This window comes from Centruroides sculpturatus, unplaced genomic scaffold, assembly GCF_000671375.1.
Source record: "Centruroides sculpturatus isolate CEXI.00-Female unplaced genomic scaffold, Cexi_2.0 scaffold7, whole genome shotgun sequence".
Taxonomy (NCBI): domain Eukaryota; kingdom Metazoa; phylum Arthropoda; class Arachnida; order Scorpiones; family Buthidae; genus Centruroides; species Centruroides sculpturatus.
In genome coordinates, this window is record NW_019384510.1 from 1,428,941 (window position 1) to 1,448,767 (window position 19,827).

Here is a 19,827-nt window from a genome sequence, read left to right on the forward strand (position 1 = left end):
TATCTTGAAATATAATTTTGTTTTTTTAAATAGACAATAAAGGATGGATGTTTATGAATGATTCAGAATTTGTCTTGGTAGTTTTTCAAAATATCACATATACCTTTTTTTTATTTTTTATAAATGCTCTATGCCTTCATAAAGGACATACTTTTCCTTTGTTTAAGGGTATTTGGGCAGTTTATTTTCTGTTGTATTCTCAAGTAAACAATACATACAAGTACAGTACAGTATTTTCTGAAAAAACACTCGTACTTATTTTTTTTTAACCCCATTCCCGATAACCCGACGTTTTCACAAACTCGGCCACCCTTCAGTCCACATTAGGCAGAGTTTTCGAGACAATTTAGAATGTAGATATGTATAAATTTTTTCATACTTTAATTCTTTTTGATTTGTGTGCACTAAGAAGTCCTGTTTTTTAATCATACTACTGTGGATTTGGCCAGGGCTTCAGTTGGGCAACTGAGTAGTGAAGGAGAAGGTTTGTATCTTGGATAAGTTCATGAAAAATTCTTGGATGGTAGCTTAGATTAGATTCCAGGTCTTCCAAAGTGGTAAGCCAATGTCTAAAGTGCCTTGGCCATTTATCCTTTGGCTGCATCATATATCTAGTTTTGTCAATTTTTTTTTATAACATAAATAAACAGAGAACTATATAAGAATTTTATTAAGTACAGTTAAATCTTGCTTATTTGACCGCCTTTGGGTTATATAATTCTTGCCACTTGCGTGAGCTAGTCACTTAGTAGGGTTTTGAAAAATTTGACATACAGAACTTCAATTAGAATACTGTTAAATATTTAATACATACCTTGCAAATAGTTCCAAAAACTGTAGCAAGAAAGCTCAGTTCTGTTTAAAGTGCTTTAAACAATATGTTGAATTTAGGAACGTGGTATCTTTATGTTCTGTTGGCTACGTGAATGGGAATAAATATCACTTTAAGGCACTTCCATCTTCATCCATCATAAATCCAACTTTGCCATTTTATAGGGGAATTTCATAAGTGACTACAAAAGGAGAATTTGCTGTAGTGATATTCAGGACATGTACCTGATACATTAGAATTATGCTTTCCTGATTGTGATGTAATTGAATTTTTAAATTATTTATCTTACAGTTTCCAAAACTACAGAAGAATTACAATTGGAATGGTTTAAACCAGTACCAATTATATTGTATGAAAATTTAAAGTTGCCGCAATTTGAAATCGAACACATTAACACTTCCTTATGCAAAGAAAAGTTTCATATAGGTTAGCCATTCTTAAATAAATTATTAAGATATAAAATTATATTTAAAATATTTTTAGTCCATTCAAAATATTTAAATTCATTCTNCGGAACGAATGATTTGTAACAAATAGTTGTGAGGCTTGTGTAAATACGATGTGTAAATAATTACGTTATTATGGACGGGTCTAACTCACAACGGATCAGAGAACAACCAATCAGCCAGACTCTCGATAGAAGTAGCCATTATAGTATTAAAAGGGAAAAAATCTTTAAAATTTGTATCAATGAAATTTTACCTGTTTTCTTCTACGCAGTGACTATCTCTAGGGCAATTCATTTTTAAACATTTGTTTTGGTGCTATTATTCATTAATACAGAAAATATAATTTTATGAATGCATCCTAATACAATAGTTATTTATTACAAAATGATAATGTGTGTATTATAATTGTTTATTTTGATTCATTTAAAAATTGAAATATGAACACTTGCACAAAAATTTGAAAAATATTTAAATGGAAATTGTTTTTTTATGAATTAGCCTAAGTAATCAAATGGTATTGAATCAGATTTTGTTCTTTTCTTCACGGAGAGATTGTTCAACATAATATGCGATTCACATAATCCTCAGTACAATACTATATTTAATATTGTGAATTATGTAGTGTGTTTAATGTATTATCACCATCTTAGTATCTGCGCGATAACAACAGACATACCAGGTGATTCCAAGAGATCACACAGTTTCCATAATTTGTGACTGTTTCCTCCTCCTCTAAACTTTTTCTTTAACTTTTTTTAAGAAAACGAAGTCTGCTCAAAACTCGAGCAATCACCTTAATATTGATAAATACAAACATTCTTGTCTGTCGGGAGGAGTCAAACTGCAATCCTGTATATTAGAAATTGCCAGATTTAATTGTTTTTCAATATCTGACTCTTGTAATTATGTATATATAACTTGGGTTGTGTATTTAAAATACAGTTTGAAAGGGATGTGGATTATGTGCCAAGTTTAAATTGCAACTACAAATTTTCACCTAAAGGAGCAACCGTTACTTTGTAAGCAGAGTTATACACACGAATAACATTTCTTTACAGTGTATTGGGAAATTTCTGTTATCCAGATAAAAATATTCAGTTCTTTTGAGATTGTGATCCACCATTTAGGAAAAACTATGGATAAATTTTTAGTTTTTAAATATTTTAAGTAATTACATTCAATATTCAACAAGTCAATTAGCGATTTTCATTACAATATCCTTATTTAGAAGTAACTTGTTTTTTTCATAAGAAGATAAATATTAAATCTCTCAGGTTGATAACAGATATGAGAATTTTCAATCATATCGAACTTTGGTTCCATAAGATTAAAGCAATACAGAGTCAGTTAAGTCAGTTATATTTTCTTATCTTGTATTAAATTGATAAAATTTACATTGTTTTAATCGAGGAAACATATCGAAGAATTGATTCTGTATACCAAATATGGCTTCTGACTTGAAGAAATCATGCTTTATCCCAACAAATCTTCACTTAAAACCGGAGCACTTTCGAACCTTTCCGAGTCGTCAACGTGGGCCCTTCAGGCTGCACGAAGACCTGATATAATATATAATAAAGTTTAACTTAAACTTTATGATAAAAATTACAAAAGGTGTGTCTTTGTACAACTTTAAATTACGTAGTAGGATCGGTTTCGCTATAAGGGGGTGGCAGGTCGGGATACTGTTGAATAGTACAGTTGTTCGGTTCAAAGTATTGAGGATTAGAAAATTCTGTGGGTGAGAAGTAAGCGTTGGGAGAAGCGGGAACTTGCGTGTGCGATATGGACGGCAGCCTGGAAGGAGCTGTTAGTGTGGTTTCTTCTTCGGTTCTGAGATGTTGAGGAATCTTGGCCAGGCGAGAACCAATACACAGCAGCAGAACCGAGGTCAGCAAGGATAAGATACCGACGGTGGTGAGTATCGGACCTATAATCTGCAAAGAACCGGACGTCGGGTACAGAGAGTTGACCTTTCCGTAAGCGATGCCCATTACGATGCTTCCCGCAAATGCCATAATGACTCCGAAAACCAAGCAACAGACGGCAAAAGCTCCCATGAGGAAACATCCCGCCGTTGGATGAAAATTCGATCGCCCTCTGGTTCTTAATACATTATTCATTATGATCTGTAAATATAAATAAATTAATTTTACTTTCAATTTTTTGATTTTTCGATATTTTTCTTTTCTCTTATCGCTATTTATAACTACGTGCGTATAATAGGATTTCGTCTGCCTTCATATTGTACAGTACACCAGACCTATTGTGTGTGTTCTATACTTTAGATAAACTCGTTCATATTCTTATATAGATTGTGATACTAGCATCTGTATTTCTAATTGCAATTCCTACATGTAATTCCAATTTCAACAGTTAGAAAAAAAAATCAAATCGCTTGCAGTTGCAGTACAAGAATTGTAGCTATTCTGTTAGCGCTGTATTGTTCCACCCTTTTCTAGTAGAACAATAAAAAGCATTTCAAATGATATTGAATTGAGTTCTATTGTCTCGAATTGCATTTGTTAAACAGAAGTACTGTACATTATGAACGAGTAGATTATTGAATATCAAATCGCGTAACAAATTTTGCCTAATTATAATTTGCCAGATCCTCCGTGTAATATCACTCTATTCTCGTGAACTTCTTGTGGTATTGAAGAATGAAACTTTAATTCAAGGGCTGCCGGGTGGTGAGGGGCCCCGCCCCTCACCACCCGGCAGCCCCATTGTGGGCCTGGCCGAACCCATAATGGGCTTGCAAAATGAGGCCCTCTTAGTGCCCACAGGGCAGAAAGAGTTAAAAAAAACCATAAATTAGCGTACCAAATTAGACAATCAAATCCTTATCTCTCGCGTAACAATAGGGTAATTTCTATAATCTAAGAGTATGTGTTACTGCATAACTATAAAAATAGCGTAACTGTTACGCACCTTTTCCTCCGAATGGGCTGAAAATGCACTGGGGCTGATACGTTCCTGATCCGTTCTTACAAATGATAAGTCATTCGATCGCCGCTCAATATTTCAATATTTTAAGTGGTTACAAACAGAAATCGTAACACAACTAAAACGATTTACTCTATTGTCTGCATCCAGAAGATAGCATACAAAAGTATATTGGATATGCCAGCAAAACTAACGAGTTACATCATTTGTTACGTAGAATTTTATCGTTACCGTTCATAACAGTAAATAGAAATCGTATTCATTGAAATCTATCTTTTATCTCGTACTGTTCGGATAGATACTGTGGATTTATCTTCGTGCTGGAGGTTAAAGTCGATATTAAACTGGAAATGGTAAAGATTGTTCCTTTCAGATAAAATGCGCTAGGCGTTACGCGTATTTACAGTATAAGATTCAGTAGTCAATTCATTTTTGTACGATAGCATTTTGCGGCCCGTTAGACGTTACGCAAATCTCCAATAAATCCTCGTGCCATAATTTTAGGACTAACTTTGCGCAAGATTGCTGGATAATTAGGTAATTGGGTGCATCCTTCACTCGGAAATCTTGCAACACGCATATGTGAAAAATAATACATTTGATTACGAATATTTTTAAAGAAACATTTAATTAATGATCAATTGCATCTCTCATTTAGAAAGTTTATTGCATCTTGCTGTAAATTCAAAAGGTATCTTCTGCACGATTATGTCACTGGACATGAGAATTTATTCAAGAACTTTACTGTTAGACTCGTAATTCAGCATCATTAACATTGCAGTTTTGATTAATAGGACAGAACACCAGTTTATATTTAGGATTTCTTCGAGGTTGGCGAGGATCAACGCGGTGCAGGCGATACGAGACACGATCATCAGTAATCGTCATTGATTGTTCATTTAACGTCACTAGTTATCGGGATAGAGTTCGCTGTAAGATGGTGGCAAATCGGAGTAATTTGGTAGATTTCTGTTACCGCGTTCGTGGTATTGAGGATTGTAGAGACTCGTGGACGGAAAAGGGGCGCTGGGCGTTACACAATGTTGCACGGAAGAATATTCGGATGCTTGCGAACAGAATACGCTTTCGTCATCAAGGATGCGGTACGTAGACTCGGGGATGCTGCATTCGATGCACTTCAACACGATCGAAATGAGAAGAAAGGAAAATCCTGTAGCTAAGGCTACGGGTCCTAGGAGTCCGTACTTGTTACTATTTTTGTATCCGTAATCGATGAAAATTTTCAGCAACCCAACGAATATAAAGCCGAACGAAAGGACCAAGAAGTATCTTTGAAAAATTTTAAGGCATTTCGACGCGTGACGATGGCAATGAGATTGTTCGTTACTCCTTGTCCAGTTATCTTCGTTATTCATCATCCTGTAAAAAATATACATTAAATAGTGCATTCTCTTTTTGGAACGATGTAGAGATGTATTCATTTTCTTTAAATAATTAAAATTACACGAAATAATTTTTATAGAAAGGGCATTTTTCTTTACCCCATATTTGTATAGCCGCTTCATAATTCCGAGAAAACTTAAATGGAGACACACAATGTCATCTGTATCTTCGAGACGTTAATTACCATTAAGATTAAATTAATTACAACGGGTATTGTTTAGGAGACGTTTACGAGATGCCATTTTGCCGTTGTCGATAGCAACGATTCGCGACCATTTTGAGCTAGTGGCGCACAATTTTTGACGACACGAGATAACGAGACACCCTTATATGTATAAACTAACCGCTGCGTTAAATGCTGCATTCAACCCCCTCGATTGTAGTAAGAAGTAATACGCGGGGCAGAGTACCGAACTTTATAGAAAATAGTTTAATGTACTTTACAAACAGTACGATTCGCTACGCAACAGATCAGAAATAAAAATGGTCTGTTATCCGAGGGTCGAAACGTTAGCATTGCATAATGCTTTTTATAATCCCTACCAGTTTGTAACGAATCGTAACCGTTACCCGCAAACCATTCCACCCATTTCGTAATTTTCGGACGGGTGGCATACGCGTAAGTTTGTGTAATTTCCATCAAAAGTACACCGAATCTCCCACTTATTTAGTTTATTTCCATCTAATGGGCACCGAGAGGATCGTTTCTCACGCTGGCTATAGATTTGACCCGAAAGGGCCATACTATCCGGGACTTACCGCCCGTTAAAAATTGGAACGATTCGTCCGGATTCGATCACGAATTCTCTAAAGCAGTAAGCCAGCGGACGTCATAGCGCGTACACGATTCGGTACATTGCGACGCAATAAGTATACGGTTTACTATATTATGTGACACACAGAATAGTATTCGGCACACTTCGTATACGCGTGTGTACTCTCTGTATATTACTGTTAGACGATAATTATAGTGATTAGATCCGTATCACAGTGTAGGTAACACAGGATAAAAATAGTTTGTAATATCTTTATTGCGTCAAAAAGAGGAAAGAGTTTATTCTTTGATTATCAATAATAAATTTATTAAATACAAAATGTATATTTTAATCGCATTTTATATTACAAGTTTATGAAAATGTTATAGATTGACATAATTATTACATTTGAAATCATTTATTGTCGCCGGTTATACACTCCGTGGATTAATTTCTATTAATTAAAGTATACGCCTAATGGAATTTACATAAAAAATGCAATAAGGAGTAATTGTTAGTTAACTACACTTAATAAACTCTTCATTAAGATTATGAGAAAACACCTTAATTAAAATTAATTATATTCACGTTAATTAAACAAACTTAACTGTCCTTTCTTTAAAAAAGTTATCTGTCTGGTGCAGTACACGGTTTAGTCGATCGATACGATAAATATTTTCAAATTATTCAGTTTTATTTCACGAATTAATTACAATTAGTTAACTTTAAAATGTCTCGACGATGGTGTTAATTCGCGCCGAGCTTTAAGTTTCTACCGAGAATTCAAAAACTGAAACTCTACCCACCTTTCGATGCCCGCTTCGAAAGTGCAATTAAACTTAATAGAAGATAAATATCGTTATTGCAATGGAGATAAAAAGTATAATCGTATTTCTGATAATGTATTTATATCCTTTGTATATACGAACTATCAAGAACACTTCTTGGCCTCATCAGTAGTTTCGTTCCTCGTAAGGTAACTTTACTATTTTTTTTCAAGAATTTCGGTAGGAAGAAACTGCCGAATCCTTTCTCGCCAAAATGACCCACTAATGGCCGAGATTCGCTCGACTTCAATCGACTTCGCCGGAAAATTTACCTCGACACGTAGCCATATACACCTTGTCCACAACTGTTCTCGTCCTCTCCTGCCGCCAGACTACAACCGGATCCTTCAACGTTCTGTAAGCTCGCCGACTTTTAGGGGCGAATCGTATGTGGGTAGGTGGCGGCAGAGGCAGAGACGACGAGTGTCTTACAAAAGTGTCTTTATTTTTGTCATAAATTAACTTACGTAATATTGACACAGAAAATTCGATCTAGATCGTTTTTCGCTGGGGAGCTCCCGATGACGGTGAACGAAGTTGTGTGTCTCGGGTCCTTGATAGAGGAGTTGCGCGGGAGGTGACTCTGACGGGTGATGCTGCGGATGGACGAAGATCTTTGGGCCACTGGTGAAAATACTTGTCTATAAGAGAACCGCCCTTGACCTCGAGATCCGAAGGTTTTATAGGATTTTCCCCCAATCTCACCCTTTAGATTAGTCCCGCCTTCTCCCCTACCCCGATTAATCACTCTTTTGTCTCTAAGCGAAACCCCAGACCGATCCGGGTCGAGAAAGGTCCGAGAGGTGTCGACGGAGCTCTCGAAGTCGGCGCTCGTATTTTACTCCGCGATGGCCCTTTTTCTCTGACGTTTTTGAACCTAAACGATCTACCGGATGTTCTTGCGGCTATTTACTCTGACGGGTTCGGGCTTACGTGACTTCACACGTGTCCTTTTGGTCATTAATCCCCTTTTCTCGATTGTTCAGATCCGACACTTGTTCGCCAGCATCTTGACAAAGCTCTCTCTCTCTGTCGACACTCCTCCGTGCCGTTTATCATCGCGGAACGTTTGTTTTACAATAAGTAGGAAAGTTTTCTTCCTGTCTGGGTTTTGTCACTAACATGTCTTCCCGACTGGATTTGACCTCCGAAACTCTCCCATTTATGAATTTTATAATTAGTCGTACTTTTGATTCGATTTTTGGGACTTCGCAGTTCAAAGGTATTTATCAATTCGCGAACCACTGTAAACTCTCTCTCTCTCTCGAGAGAGAGAACCACGAAATTACGCCTATCTAAACTTAAATCGATTTAGTATACTCGATTTAGAATCGAAATTGTATAGAATGTATTTCCTGTCCATTATAAATAAACGGTTGTTCTGTTAACCTAGTCTGCGTGAGTCACTTCCGTCTCTCATTCCATCCCGCCCGATCGTCCGCACACACAATAGTGTCAGTCCTGACAGGGCATCGAACAGGTGCCGATCCTCCGGTCACACTTATGTCGTGTTTACCTTATTTAAACCGATGCATCTGCTTCGATTCGATGTCAAGAAAGGCCCACACTGTTTTAGTATATGAAGCCATTATTATAGGCCTGTATTAAACGCGCAAGATGGTGTATAAAATAATTTTATAATTAAATAATAAAAGTTGACAAAAGAAGAAACTTTTTGAAGCTGTACAGTACATAAAGACACGGAACGAATGATTTGTAACAAATAGTTGTGAGGCTTGTGTAAATACGATGTGTAAATAATTACGTTATTATGGACGGGTCTAACTCACAACGGAGTTGATCAGAGAACAACCAATCAGCCAGTCTCTCGATGGAAGCAGCCATTTTCGTTTGGAAATGCCGTATGGAGTGACTGGTCGCGGAAGAAAAATGTTTCCTAGTGTTTCTCTCTATACATTTGTTTTTTATAAAAATATAAAAATTTGTTTTCATACAGGAAATTATACATTTTACATTGCGCGACTGTTTTCTGATAAAGATTGCCGTGTGAAATGTCTGTTACAAAAGATTAAGAAAATCTTTCGTGGATTCTACGAGATTTTTACAAAGTTTTTGACTAGATGCTGATGTCAGTGCGAAATTTTTGGAGATTTAGCGGGATGTAGATGACATTTCCACTTACTCTGGTGCATTTTAGCTGGACTATAATGGTATTTACAAATGACACTTGAAATTTTTGCCGGTTGATTGACGTAATTCGTAACTACTTTGGTGAGTCTCGCTGGATGTTGATGAGAATTCCAGACAGTTTTTGATAGTGTAGCTGGATTGTAATGGTAATACCACGTAGTCTTCAATAATTTGGCTGGATGATGATGATATTCGAAAAAATTTCCAAAGATTTGACTAGTCGTTGGTAGTAATTTCGAATATTCCGGAAATGTTTGGCCGGACATTAGTGGTGATTCTAAAGAACTCCGAGAGATTTGGCTGCTCGTCGATGCCGATTCTGGATAATTCTGAGGGATTTGACTGGATGTTGATGGTAACTCCAGATAATTCTGACAGATTTGGTTGGATATCGAAGGTAACTCTACATCATTTTCTCTATTTCGTTCGAACACTAACGACGATTGAAGGGTTCGATGGTCAGTTTCAACGTACCGAGTGTCGGAAAATTCGGCAACCCTTTCGCCAATGCCCGAGAAAACCGAAAGTTCCAGATAAGTGAATGAAGATTGTCTCGATATTTGTGCAGTTGGTACTATTTCTTCTACTAATTCGTTTCGTGACTGGCTAATTCGAAAAGTGATACATCTTAACAGAATAAAATTAAGTAGGAATATATTGCCGATGATTAGCTGTACGAATCCACTGTCGAGTTTTAATAACAGGTGAACTATTCCAGAAATGACTTCACTGATTGCAATTAATAGAAAGATGATCTGACTAATCTTAAGACAAAGTAAAAAAGAAGAATGGTGGCACCATTTTCTTCTTCTCGAAATGTTTTCATCCCCGCACATTTTAGCCTTTTAAAGAAAACATTAATTATTATTTCGTTTATAAAATTTGTCTCTAGCTCTAGTTTTACTAATGAGTTGTATCAAAATTTCATCGATAAGAGTATCTACGTGTAAATTTTCTTACGAAATTTCGTCATAAAGGTGATCATTTATGAAATTTAATGTTATTATTCATTAAATATTCGATAGAAATATATTATTTTGTTTTTAATCATTCATTTGATACCGATTTGTGAACTTTGTTACCCGATGAATAATCTTAGAATAGTGTTTCTAGTATCAAAGTAAATAAACGTTATAAATCAGGAATATATTGAGGGAAGATAATGTTGTCCAGATACACTTGGCCTACAATAAGTAGTATCGAGGCAGCAATATTGCAAGCAAAAATAATTTAAATAGTGAGTGTCTTTGCTTTGATAATGTAGTGTACATAGCATTTACGAAAATAATGTCAGTTTAATTAGGTTAAGGAAATACAGATTTAAACTCGAATTTACACCAGTTTAGCTTATAAATCTCTCCTTTTTTAATATAATTTGTTAATAAATTTATTCTATGAAACACAACTCATCATAAATTTTAAACAAATAACTACTTACCAACTGTGTTCTAGTTATGTCTAGGTAATAAACGTAATAGCCTATACGAGGATATTATTTTGAAGGTGATAAAAAGAACTATGGTTTGAGATAACACGTGATAAGTTTCTGTTGCGTATTTATGCTTAATAAGCGTTTTATAATAAAAGAGTTCTGTCGCACGATATAGTTTCCCGGTAGTGCTAGGGCAAGTAAATTCTTCGCCCGAGGCAAAGAGATAAATGTGAGCCTCTGTTTATAGTACAGAATTAGAGATACGGTATAAGTGCACTTTATTGATAATTCAATCAAAATAACAACAAACTACGTAGAAAAATATTGCGCTGACTTTCAGACTTTTAAATTACTTTGTATCGTGTCCTCAAACCTTGTAATTCAAACTTTATCCACCTCTAATTAAGACAGAAAACCGAAATTTTAGGGGCACGAAAACGATGCGTTTTAATGATGTTTTAGGGAAGTGACCCACTAAGCTCTCCATCCCGAAACCCGATAAGCATAACCTAATATAGAATTTAATTATCGTGTACGTGTCCCCACAAACATCACGCCGCACCGTATTGATGTATATAGTGAGGGCCTACTATTTTGGCTAATGTATTTCACTGGCAAAATCTTAAGAAGGTGGTGATGATATCTTAGATTTCCGTCGTTCTATTGCGAGATCTTTATCGAAGAAATATGGTACTTCACGAATGCTACTGGGTTCTTTTGGTGACTGTTGTTCCAATTTCTGTTAGAAACACTCTACAGATAATGTCGTTCTAACGGAATAGGCTAGAACAGGGATGGTAAACCTTTTTGAGTGCTCGCGCCATATTGTAAGCATACTTAACTTTAAAGACGTTTACGCCCGACAAAGTTTTAGACTTCGAATAACGATATTTAAAGACATTTAACGACTATGCTTTAGAATGAATGAGAAAAAGCTGATTGGAACCGAAAAAATGATTGAAACAGACAAACGATAAATTGAAATCGTACGATACGTTACGTGCCAGATAATTTCTCATTACGTGCCACTTTGGGCACGCGTGCCATAGGTTGACCCTGGGCTAGAAGAAAGCGTGTCCTTTGTAAGAGCAAAATGTCAGAAACGTGATTCGGNGATTGAAACAGACAAACGATAAATTGAAATCGTACGATACGTTACGTGCCAGATAATTTCTCATTACGTGCCACTTTGGGCACGCGTGCCATATGTTGGCCATGGGCTAGAAGAAAGCGTGTCCTTTGTAACAGCAAAATGTCAGAAACGTGATTCGGTAACCGAGTGGAATTTATCGGGCTCTCTTTACGTGTCTAAAAGGAAAACAGTAAATCAGAGATGGATCAGAAAAAAGAGACGTCGAAATTTCCACCAATGTATTCGTTCCGCCCGGTTTTAATGGTACAATTAACTTCTCTTCCTCATTAATTTTTAAAGCGTTTTAATCGTCTTCGATCCAAAGATGTACTGCACTTAGTTTTAGTAGAAACCACTTCACAAAGTATTTTAAAGTGGGTTTCTTTTCTCGAGAAAAATAAAAATAATTGCCTTCTGGTTTACTCGAAATTAATACACGTAACTTTTCAAAAAGAAAAAAAAACAGGGTTCACCGCAGTAGTCATTAATATAAATTAGAATATAGGATAAAAAAATAAAAATTTAGCAAACGTTGCCCGCACCAGCAAACCTTACATAAGACTGGCAAACAGCGGAGTGTCGAAGAGTGTAACAAACAGATGCCACGTGACCTCGACGCGACAGAGGATTTGGCCCGAAAGAACAAACGATTCGGCGTTTTTGTCGCTTCACTCTGCCTGTGTCTTTGTGGACAAGAGCAGATAAACTCCACCAGAGCCTATCTGCCCTTTCTCGACATATACCGTGATGGTTCGAATGTATAATAATATAACCAAATATTCGATCTTTCACCCACATATTTGAGAAAATGTATGCATATCTGATCTGTAGAAATTAAAACAAAATATTTTATTCGAATTTTTATAGGAGTAGTAAGTTGGATTCGACTTGAAATGCGTCACGAACTCGGATCCTTAAAGTGGAAGCGCGATTCCATTTCATGTCGCCACTCGTACGTGATTTTAGCAACAGTGTGCTAAACACACACAGATTTTTATCATACAAATTATCGTAAATTCTTCCACTAAATCTATTAACTTAGCCGTCATTTTAAAATAAAGTGACAGAATTATGGAAATTTGCAGAATTACAATGGAGATTTTAAAGTAATAATGAATTTGAAGAATTAGCAATTTTTAATTCTTAATTTGTAAATTTGTGCCAATTTACCGCTTTGTAAAAATTTAAGCAAACATTTTGAAACTTAACTAAGATAATCGCCTTTTATTATTTGATAAACAGTAATTTCGCGTGTTTCTAAAAAAAAATAAATAAAAATAAAAAACGCCAAAAATTAATACCAGAAAATTTAATTGACTTTAAATTATATATTTTTCATATGTTCTAGATCTGTATGATCGGAGAATTTTTTTAGTTGTAGATCAGGCAGCAAATATACTAGTGTGAAAGCGTGTTGCGGCTTTATATCGACTCATCTCCACTTCGGAGTGGTTTTCTTGAATAGCGCGAGAAATGTTATTCGAACTTTATCTTCGGGCAAGCAGGGACCAAAAGCTTGCAGAAGAAGAGGTTCCTGTTGTACACTTTTCTTATAGTCCGAGAAAGACAAATGATCGTCTCGATCGTAATCCATTTTATCGATGATCATATCTATAAAGTCTTTAGTGACGTCTTCGGGGTCTTCGTCTCCGGTCTTCTGTATCCTATGCTTCAGTAAAGAGTAAAGATCTTCTCGAGAAATGCAACCGTTACCTCCCAGATCGTAAACGCGAAAACAAAAGTTCATCTTCTCCTCCATGGTGCCGCACAGAAAAACTGATAGACCTTGTATCCATTCTTCCACGCTTATCTTCCCGTTGTTGCTTTTATTGAAGATCCTGAAGATCCTTTCTATGACGGGATCGTCTGTCATATCGAAAGTATTCTGAAGAAAATCGATAAAGGTGGCCTTGTCCATGACCGAATGTCCGCATACTTCTCTGTAGATGTCGATCAGCATCTTAATCTCTGCTCGATTGAAGTGGCATCGTCCATTCAACTTCTCTACTAATCTTACATCATCCGATCTGGCGGTGTACATTTCTATACGAAAGAAAATGGAGGAGTTAATACCCAGTGAAAACCGATGCTTGTTAAATGCTAGACGGTTGTTCCATTATTCAATCGAATCTTAATTTGTTACGTTATAACAATAGCGATATTGTTACGTCTACTGTAGCCTATACGTTTTCTATCGACGACTTATTCGGTTTAACTCTATTCTATTTGACTATAAAATGTCGCAAGCCATCATCGAGAATACTTCTTCTGGACTTGTGTACAAACAAATATTCATATTCAGAAATCCCACGATGCGGAGCTGGACTTAAACCTTTGTAGCCCTAAGCTATAACGTATGACAGGGCTTTCCTATAATGGTGTATATAAAAATGTCAGGCCCTAAGAGAGGGCCTAACTTTTTATTATAGGTAATAATAACTGTTCAAGAAATATGAGTTATGTTACACTTGGAAGAACGAATCGTTCGAGAAGACTAACAAAGTTCAAGCGAGCGATCACAGGAATTGGAAATTTTTTAAGTTGGCCATATGGCTAGTGATCTGGACTTCTTACTTAACGGTGTTGCTTCTAAAGGCCCGCATCCATTAAAATGTCCCGCCTTTTGCTTCACCTCGTACACACACCGTTTTCACATACATTAAATCGCCGTTGAAAATACGTAAGGGCGTTTCTCATTTCGTTCAACATTACAGGAAGAGCGATTTAAAAAAAGGGACTTTCTTATTTTCTTCGTAAATAAGAAAGTATTGAGTATAAAGCACCGCTTTCATCAAATTTTCGTTTACAGTACTTGGTAAATACTATAAACACACAAGTTTATTGCTGGCATCATTATTATCGTTATTTTGAAGCATTATTTTGAGATACACCTTTATGTTTTGCTAATAACAAAAAGCTGTCTGCTGATTTAATGAGATACACCTTTTAGAATTAAGACATAACTACGATTTAATTTTAAAATTTGGCTGAAAGTAACTAAATCAACTGATTGCTATTAAAATAAAATCTTTTGTACGCAATAAAAACAAAATGAAAAGAGACACTATTGTACCGAAGAGTTTTTAATGACAAGCATAAAATCAACAATAAACACAAAAATGAACGATACCTTTTTGACAAACTGTGTAACAACTTCCCTTTCTTTCTTTTACTCTGTCGAATGAGGCAAATATTTATAAAAATGGACATGTTCGGTTAAATTTATTATTGATGTTGGTCCAGAGCAAAGAGCGATTAAGTCGTTGTACTTTTCTAATGACAATGGACGAGATATCTTATTTAAGTTATTGTTTTGTCAACAGTAGTACATTTTGCGTTATAAGGCCAATAATCGGTAGTTGTGACGAATGTGGCTTGTTTTATAAAATATTCTACCTAATTCATTCTTTAGTATATAAAATGTCTACTAGGACACAATTTATTAATAGGACTTATTATACCAGTGATTTCGTTCTGCAAATTTAAGGAAAACTAATCAGAAACATAGTCTTTATTTTTACAGGTGCTTTTTCTGATTAGTTTTCCTTAAATTTGCAGAACGAAATCACCGGTATAATAAGTCCTATTAATAAATTATGTCCTAGTAGACATTTTACATCTTAAACCGTATAATAAGGACACAGAGGCATATAAACTAATTCATTCTTCCTTACATTAAATTCAACCGTGTCTATCCATTTAAAAGCTTTCCGTCGTCGTCGATTCGAATAGAACTTACTCTAACGTTCTCACTAAAATTTTTAGTCCAAAAAAATCATTATAACCTAAACAGTGCACTATATAAGGTTTTGCCTTTATATGCAAGACGAAACTAGTATAAGCTGAGAAGACACAAACAATTCCCCAGCCTTTTTAATCGCGTATGAAATCACACTGTGAACGGAGTGTCCTTCATATTATCTGCGATTAGAGGTAAAGAAACGAAGACCACTTCATCTAACTTATGTGTCAACTGCGAAACAACGTATACGAGAGCTCCTGTCACGATGGAATTCCAATTTTGTCCACCACAACCATCGGCAAATAAACTGGCAGTACGGACCTTCCTTTCATCGTATTTCGTCAACGTTCTAAACAGCGCTGTTGATACTTCGGAAGCACCTCGACCACTTTCTCACTCATTCCAAGTAATGCGATAACAGTCCCGAGACTATGTCATAAAAAAGTTAAAGTATAAATATCAAACCTTTTGTAAAATTCCTTGCAGTGCTGTTTGATGCAGGCAATAGATGACCCGTTGAAAATCAAAACATAAACAAAGCAAACTGAGCAGTGGCGTAGCGTAGTGGGGGAGGCAGGGGCGGCACTTTTAGGGGGAGACAAAATTTCACAATAAATAATAGTAATATCTTGTAAAAATTTGAACCATTTCATTTCATATTTTTGTCGCACCTACGATTCGGACCGATTGAAATGAGCACGAAATTTTTCATTACTTATTCTGTGACGAAACTGAATTTTAGTCTTTTAAATTGATATACCTAAATAAGGTGTCGGCGAAGTTTTCCTCCGCCCCGGGCGGCTGACACCCACGCTACGCCACTGGCTGGGATCATTTTTAGTGGCAAGCTTGCAAGAGTTTTTGATTTCACGCGCAGCAATTTTGAAAGTAATACGCTTGCATTTGTAGTTTTATTTCTTCAGATCGTTGGAGATACTCTTTGCATAAACCACACTGGTTCTTTTTTGGGCCTATGAAATGAAATATTCGTGGATTTAAAAACTGTGCAGTATGATGTGAAACACGGTTTTCCAAGGTTGAAATCCACCTCTTCTGAAAACATAGTATACATTTTATTCAAAGTCAAGTGGCTACAAAGATATTCCCGAGCAGTAATGCGACTTCACCCTTTGGAATCGATTAATACGACCTTTAATCGGCTTTCGATTAGCCTCGCTGTCTTGATTAGATGTGCCGCAGCTGCATCGAAGGTTTACCTCAATGCGGCTGCAACACAGCTACCACCAGGACCATCTGTTTGGTTCATGCCGGTAGTTTCAAGTTCTTCGAGTACTGTTCGGATTGTTTTCTCACTGATACTTAGTGTTCGTGAATAATTTACGACACACTTTGACTGCGTTTCCTTCCAATGAAAGAAAAAAGAAGTTCGTATTTCGACGACGCGATTCCGTTTTACCCGTTGTACACGGTTTCTTCGGTATTTGCTTAATGTGCCACAGAATAAATTCCCTATGAAACTGCGAGTCACCTCATTGGTAGAACGCTTTGAATATGGCCTGCCTGCATTCCTCGCTAAACTTAGCACACTGCCTTCCGTTTTCCACCACTCAGTACGGCACATTGAATCTAATACTCTACTCTGCCCTTTTTTTTTGTATTTACCGAAAAATATTCTGCATCACTGCACCGAGAAAGTTTCTTTTTCTTTACCATTGTAATTTTCGCTTGGTCGTATTCCCTCAGAGCACGTAGGCAAATCCTCCATAAAATGTTTCCAGCACAAAAGAATGGAGCACCGCAAACACGAACGAAAAACTTCTCTTTTCTCGTAGTGTTTATAGCGCCTCTCGAGAAACGTCCATAAGTCATAATATTTTCATCAGATATTTGAGAAACGCCCAATGTTTATCGTTCCACAAAACACAAACGGCGTTACATAGAGATATGCCGCTCCGTCACAACACGAAAGACCCAGGCTTATATTTAAAGGCGTATCTAACTCAAAAATTTTGAGATACGCCTTCACGTAATTTCACCGACGAAACGATCGATGACCCTATTTTTTCCTTTACAAAATGAAAATTTACAATTTTACATTTCCAAAATGATAGCGTAGCTCCCGTATTTGCACAATAGAGGTTTTATATATTTATGTCTAAATTAAATAGCTACAAAGCGAGCATAAATAATAACTATACCCTTTCGTGATTTATGTACCCATAAAAGTGAGAATTCAATCGATACGTTAATAAGAAAGTGAACGACCGTATTTAAATCCTACCTTTAAAAAGTTTCAGATAGAAATGCGATAAGAGCCATTAAAATGTTAATGGAATTACAGAATTTTCATGTAGTCGCTGTTTTTCTGTCCACCGTAACACCGCTGCGTGGCGAGTGTCAACGCTGATCGATTGCGGAATACTTTAGTTCGACCTTCGTCGATACGTTGTTTAATATTAACATATGTAAAGGTACGCGACGAAGGTCAGCGTAGACTTATTAATTTCGAGGAACTTTTTAAATATTCGATTTTAGCAGAAAAAATAAGGTTTTAAGGGTGAACGATCTCTAAATATTCAAATATACAGGATTTTATGTAAGGTCCACTTCAAAATATTGCATGAATTTCTGATTGAAACTATGGAAGAAAACCATATATTTCCTACTTATTCTGTAGTCATAAAGTTTGTGTAAACAATAAACTCTAGATGCCAGGAATTACTGTGATTTAAAAGAGTTATAAATAATAAATGTTTGGAACTTGATACCATAACTGTAGCTAGAAGCTTAAAAATAAAATTTAATACTAATTTATGATAATTTCTTGATGGGGTTTATCTACTTTTTTACACATTCGATCACTTTGTTTTTTCTTACTCCTTTTTCTAAGTGCAGCTCTTTGTATAACATTACAGAACAATTACATGTAGGCCTACTAATCGTTTTGTAATGTCACTCAAAGAGCTGCGGGAGAGCCATCTCGTGATTTTTTAATATTCTTTACATTTTTGTCCCGTGGGCACTAACGTGTAAGAGGGTCTTTTATCCCATAACCTTCGTGAGTTTGATCGGGCCCACAACGGGAACGAGAGTGGCGAGGGATGGGCCTTTCCGACCATGAAAAATTCCACCAGTTGCTCGCCCGAATTCCATCACGGGTCCCTCAGAATATTTGGCTGAAACTTTATCCGCTCGGTCATTATTTCATTCATTTTGATCCTTTATTCCTATAGTCGTATATATTAAAAAGTACGCTTTAGATAGTAAAATCTATTCGAAATATATATCGTAATAATGTGTTCTGGATTTTATGTAATCATAAATCTTATGTACTTCGTGAATTATTTCAGTCTAGACTTTCAGATTCGAATACAGTACATTAATGTTTCCAATCCCCATTTGGATGGAGAGGTAGAATTTATAGATTATGAATTAGAACAATTACCTAGATTGGACTTTTAATAGCACTTTATGACTCATACAAACGAGATGATTGTTCTGAAATAATTCGTANATAAATGTGAGCCTCTGTTTATAGTACAGAATTAGAGATACGGTATAAGTGCACTTTACTGATAATTCAATCAAAATAACAACAAACTACGTAGAAAAATATTGCGCTGACTTTCAGACTTTTAAATTACTTTGTATCGTGTCCTCAAACCTTGTAATTCAAACTTTATCCACCTCTAATTAAGACAGAAAACCGAAATTTTAGGGGCACGAAAACGATGCGTTTTAATGACGTTTTAGGGAAGTGACCCACTAAGCTCTCCATTCCGAAACCCGATAAGCATAACCAAATGCAGAATTTAATCATCGTGTACGTGTCTGGAGTTATCCCCACAAACATCACGCCGCACCGTAGTGATGCATATAGCGAGGGCTTACTATTTTGGCTAATGTATTTCACTGGCAAAATCTTAAGGGGAGGTGATAATATCTTAGATTTCCGTCGTTCTATTGCGAGATCTTTATCGAAGAAATATGGTACCGGTGACTGTTGTTCCAATTTCTGTTAGAAACACTCTGCAAATAATGTCGTTCTAACGGACTAGGCTAGAACAGGGATGGTAAACCTTTTTGAGTGTTCGCGCCATATTGTAAGCGTACTTAACTTTAAAGACGTTTACGCCCGACAAAGTTTTAGACTTCGAATAACGATATTTAAAGAAATTTAACGACTATGCTTT

At 36.1% G+C, this 19,827-nt stretch overlaps 3 protein-coding genes across 6 annotated transcripts; all 3 read right to left on the reverse strand.

Moving 5' to 3' along the window:
• Positions 1 to 2,421: 2,421 nt before the first annotated feature.
• On the reverse strand, positions 2,422 to 5,624 carry LOC111622393. Its single transcript, XM_023364765.1, has 2 exons — positions 4,216 to 5,624; positions 2,422 to 3,410 (listed from the first exon to the last, which is right to left on the reverse strand). The coding sequence occupies exon 2, from the start codon at positions 3,402 to 3,404 to the stop codon at positions 2,919 to 2,921; it is 486 nt and encodes a 161-aa protein (XP_023220533.1). The 5' UTR covers positions 3,405 to 3,410; positions 4,216 to 5,624; the 3' UTR covers positions 2,422 to 2,918.
• Positions 5,625 to 9,117: 3,493 nt separating this feature from the next.
• Positions 9,118 to 10,867, reverse strand: LOC111622385. Its single transcript, XM_023364749.1, has 2 exons — positions 10,806 to 10,867; positions 9,118 to 10,209 (listed from the first exon to the last, which is right to left on the reverse strand). The coding sequence occupies exon 2, from the start codon at positions 10,201 to 10,203 to the stop codon at positions 9,307 to 9,309; it is 897 nt and encodes a 298-aa protein (XP_023220517.1). The 5' UTR covers positions 10,204 to 10,209; positions 10,806 to 10,867; the 3' UTR covers positions 9,118 to 9,306.
• Positions 10,868 to 13,225: 2,358 nt separating this feature from the next.
• LOC111622390 (EF-hand calcium-binding domain-containing protein 1-like) lies at positions 13,226 to 18,044 on the reverse strand. Of its 4 annotated transcripts, none has more exons than XM_023364755.1 (2): positions 17,916 to 18,044; positions 13,226 to 13,974 (listed from the first exon to the last, which is right to left on the reverse strand). In XM_023364755.1, the coding sequence occupies exon 2, from the start codon at positions 13,970 to 13,972 to the stop codon at positions 13,364 to 13,366; it is 609 nt and encodes a 202-aa protein (XP_023220523.1). In that variant the 5' UTR covers positions 13,973 to 13,974; positions 17,916 to 18,044; the 3' UTR covers positions 13,226 to 13,363. The 4 variants fall into 4 exon arrangements, with proteins under 4 accessions (XP_023220523.1, XP_023220522.1, XP_023220525.1 ...); XM_023364754.1 differs by lacking the exon at positions 17,916 to 18,044 and adding an exon at positions 15,062 to 15,193; XM_023364757.1 differs by lacking the exon at positions 17,916 to 18,044 and adding an exon at positions 15,075 to 15,088.
• Positions 18,045 to 19,827: the final 1,783 nt, after the last annotated feature.

Coding starts and splice junctions, on each gene's coding strand:
- LOC111622393 (XM_023364765.1), bottom strand. CDS start 3,404: ATGAATAATGTATTAAGAACCAGAGGGCGATCGAATTTTCATCCAACG.
- LOC111622385 (XM_023364749.1), bottom strand. CDS start 10,203: ATGTGCGGGGATGAAAACATTTCGAGAAGAAGAAAATGGTGCCACCAT.
- LOC111622390 (XM_023364755.1), bottom strand. CDS start 13,972: ATGTACACCGCCAGATCGGATGATGTAAGATTAGTAGAGAAGTTGAAT.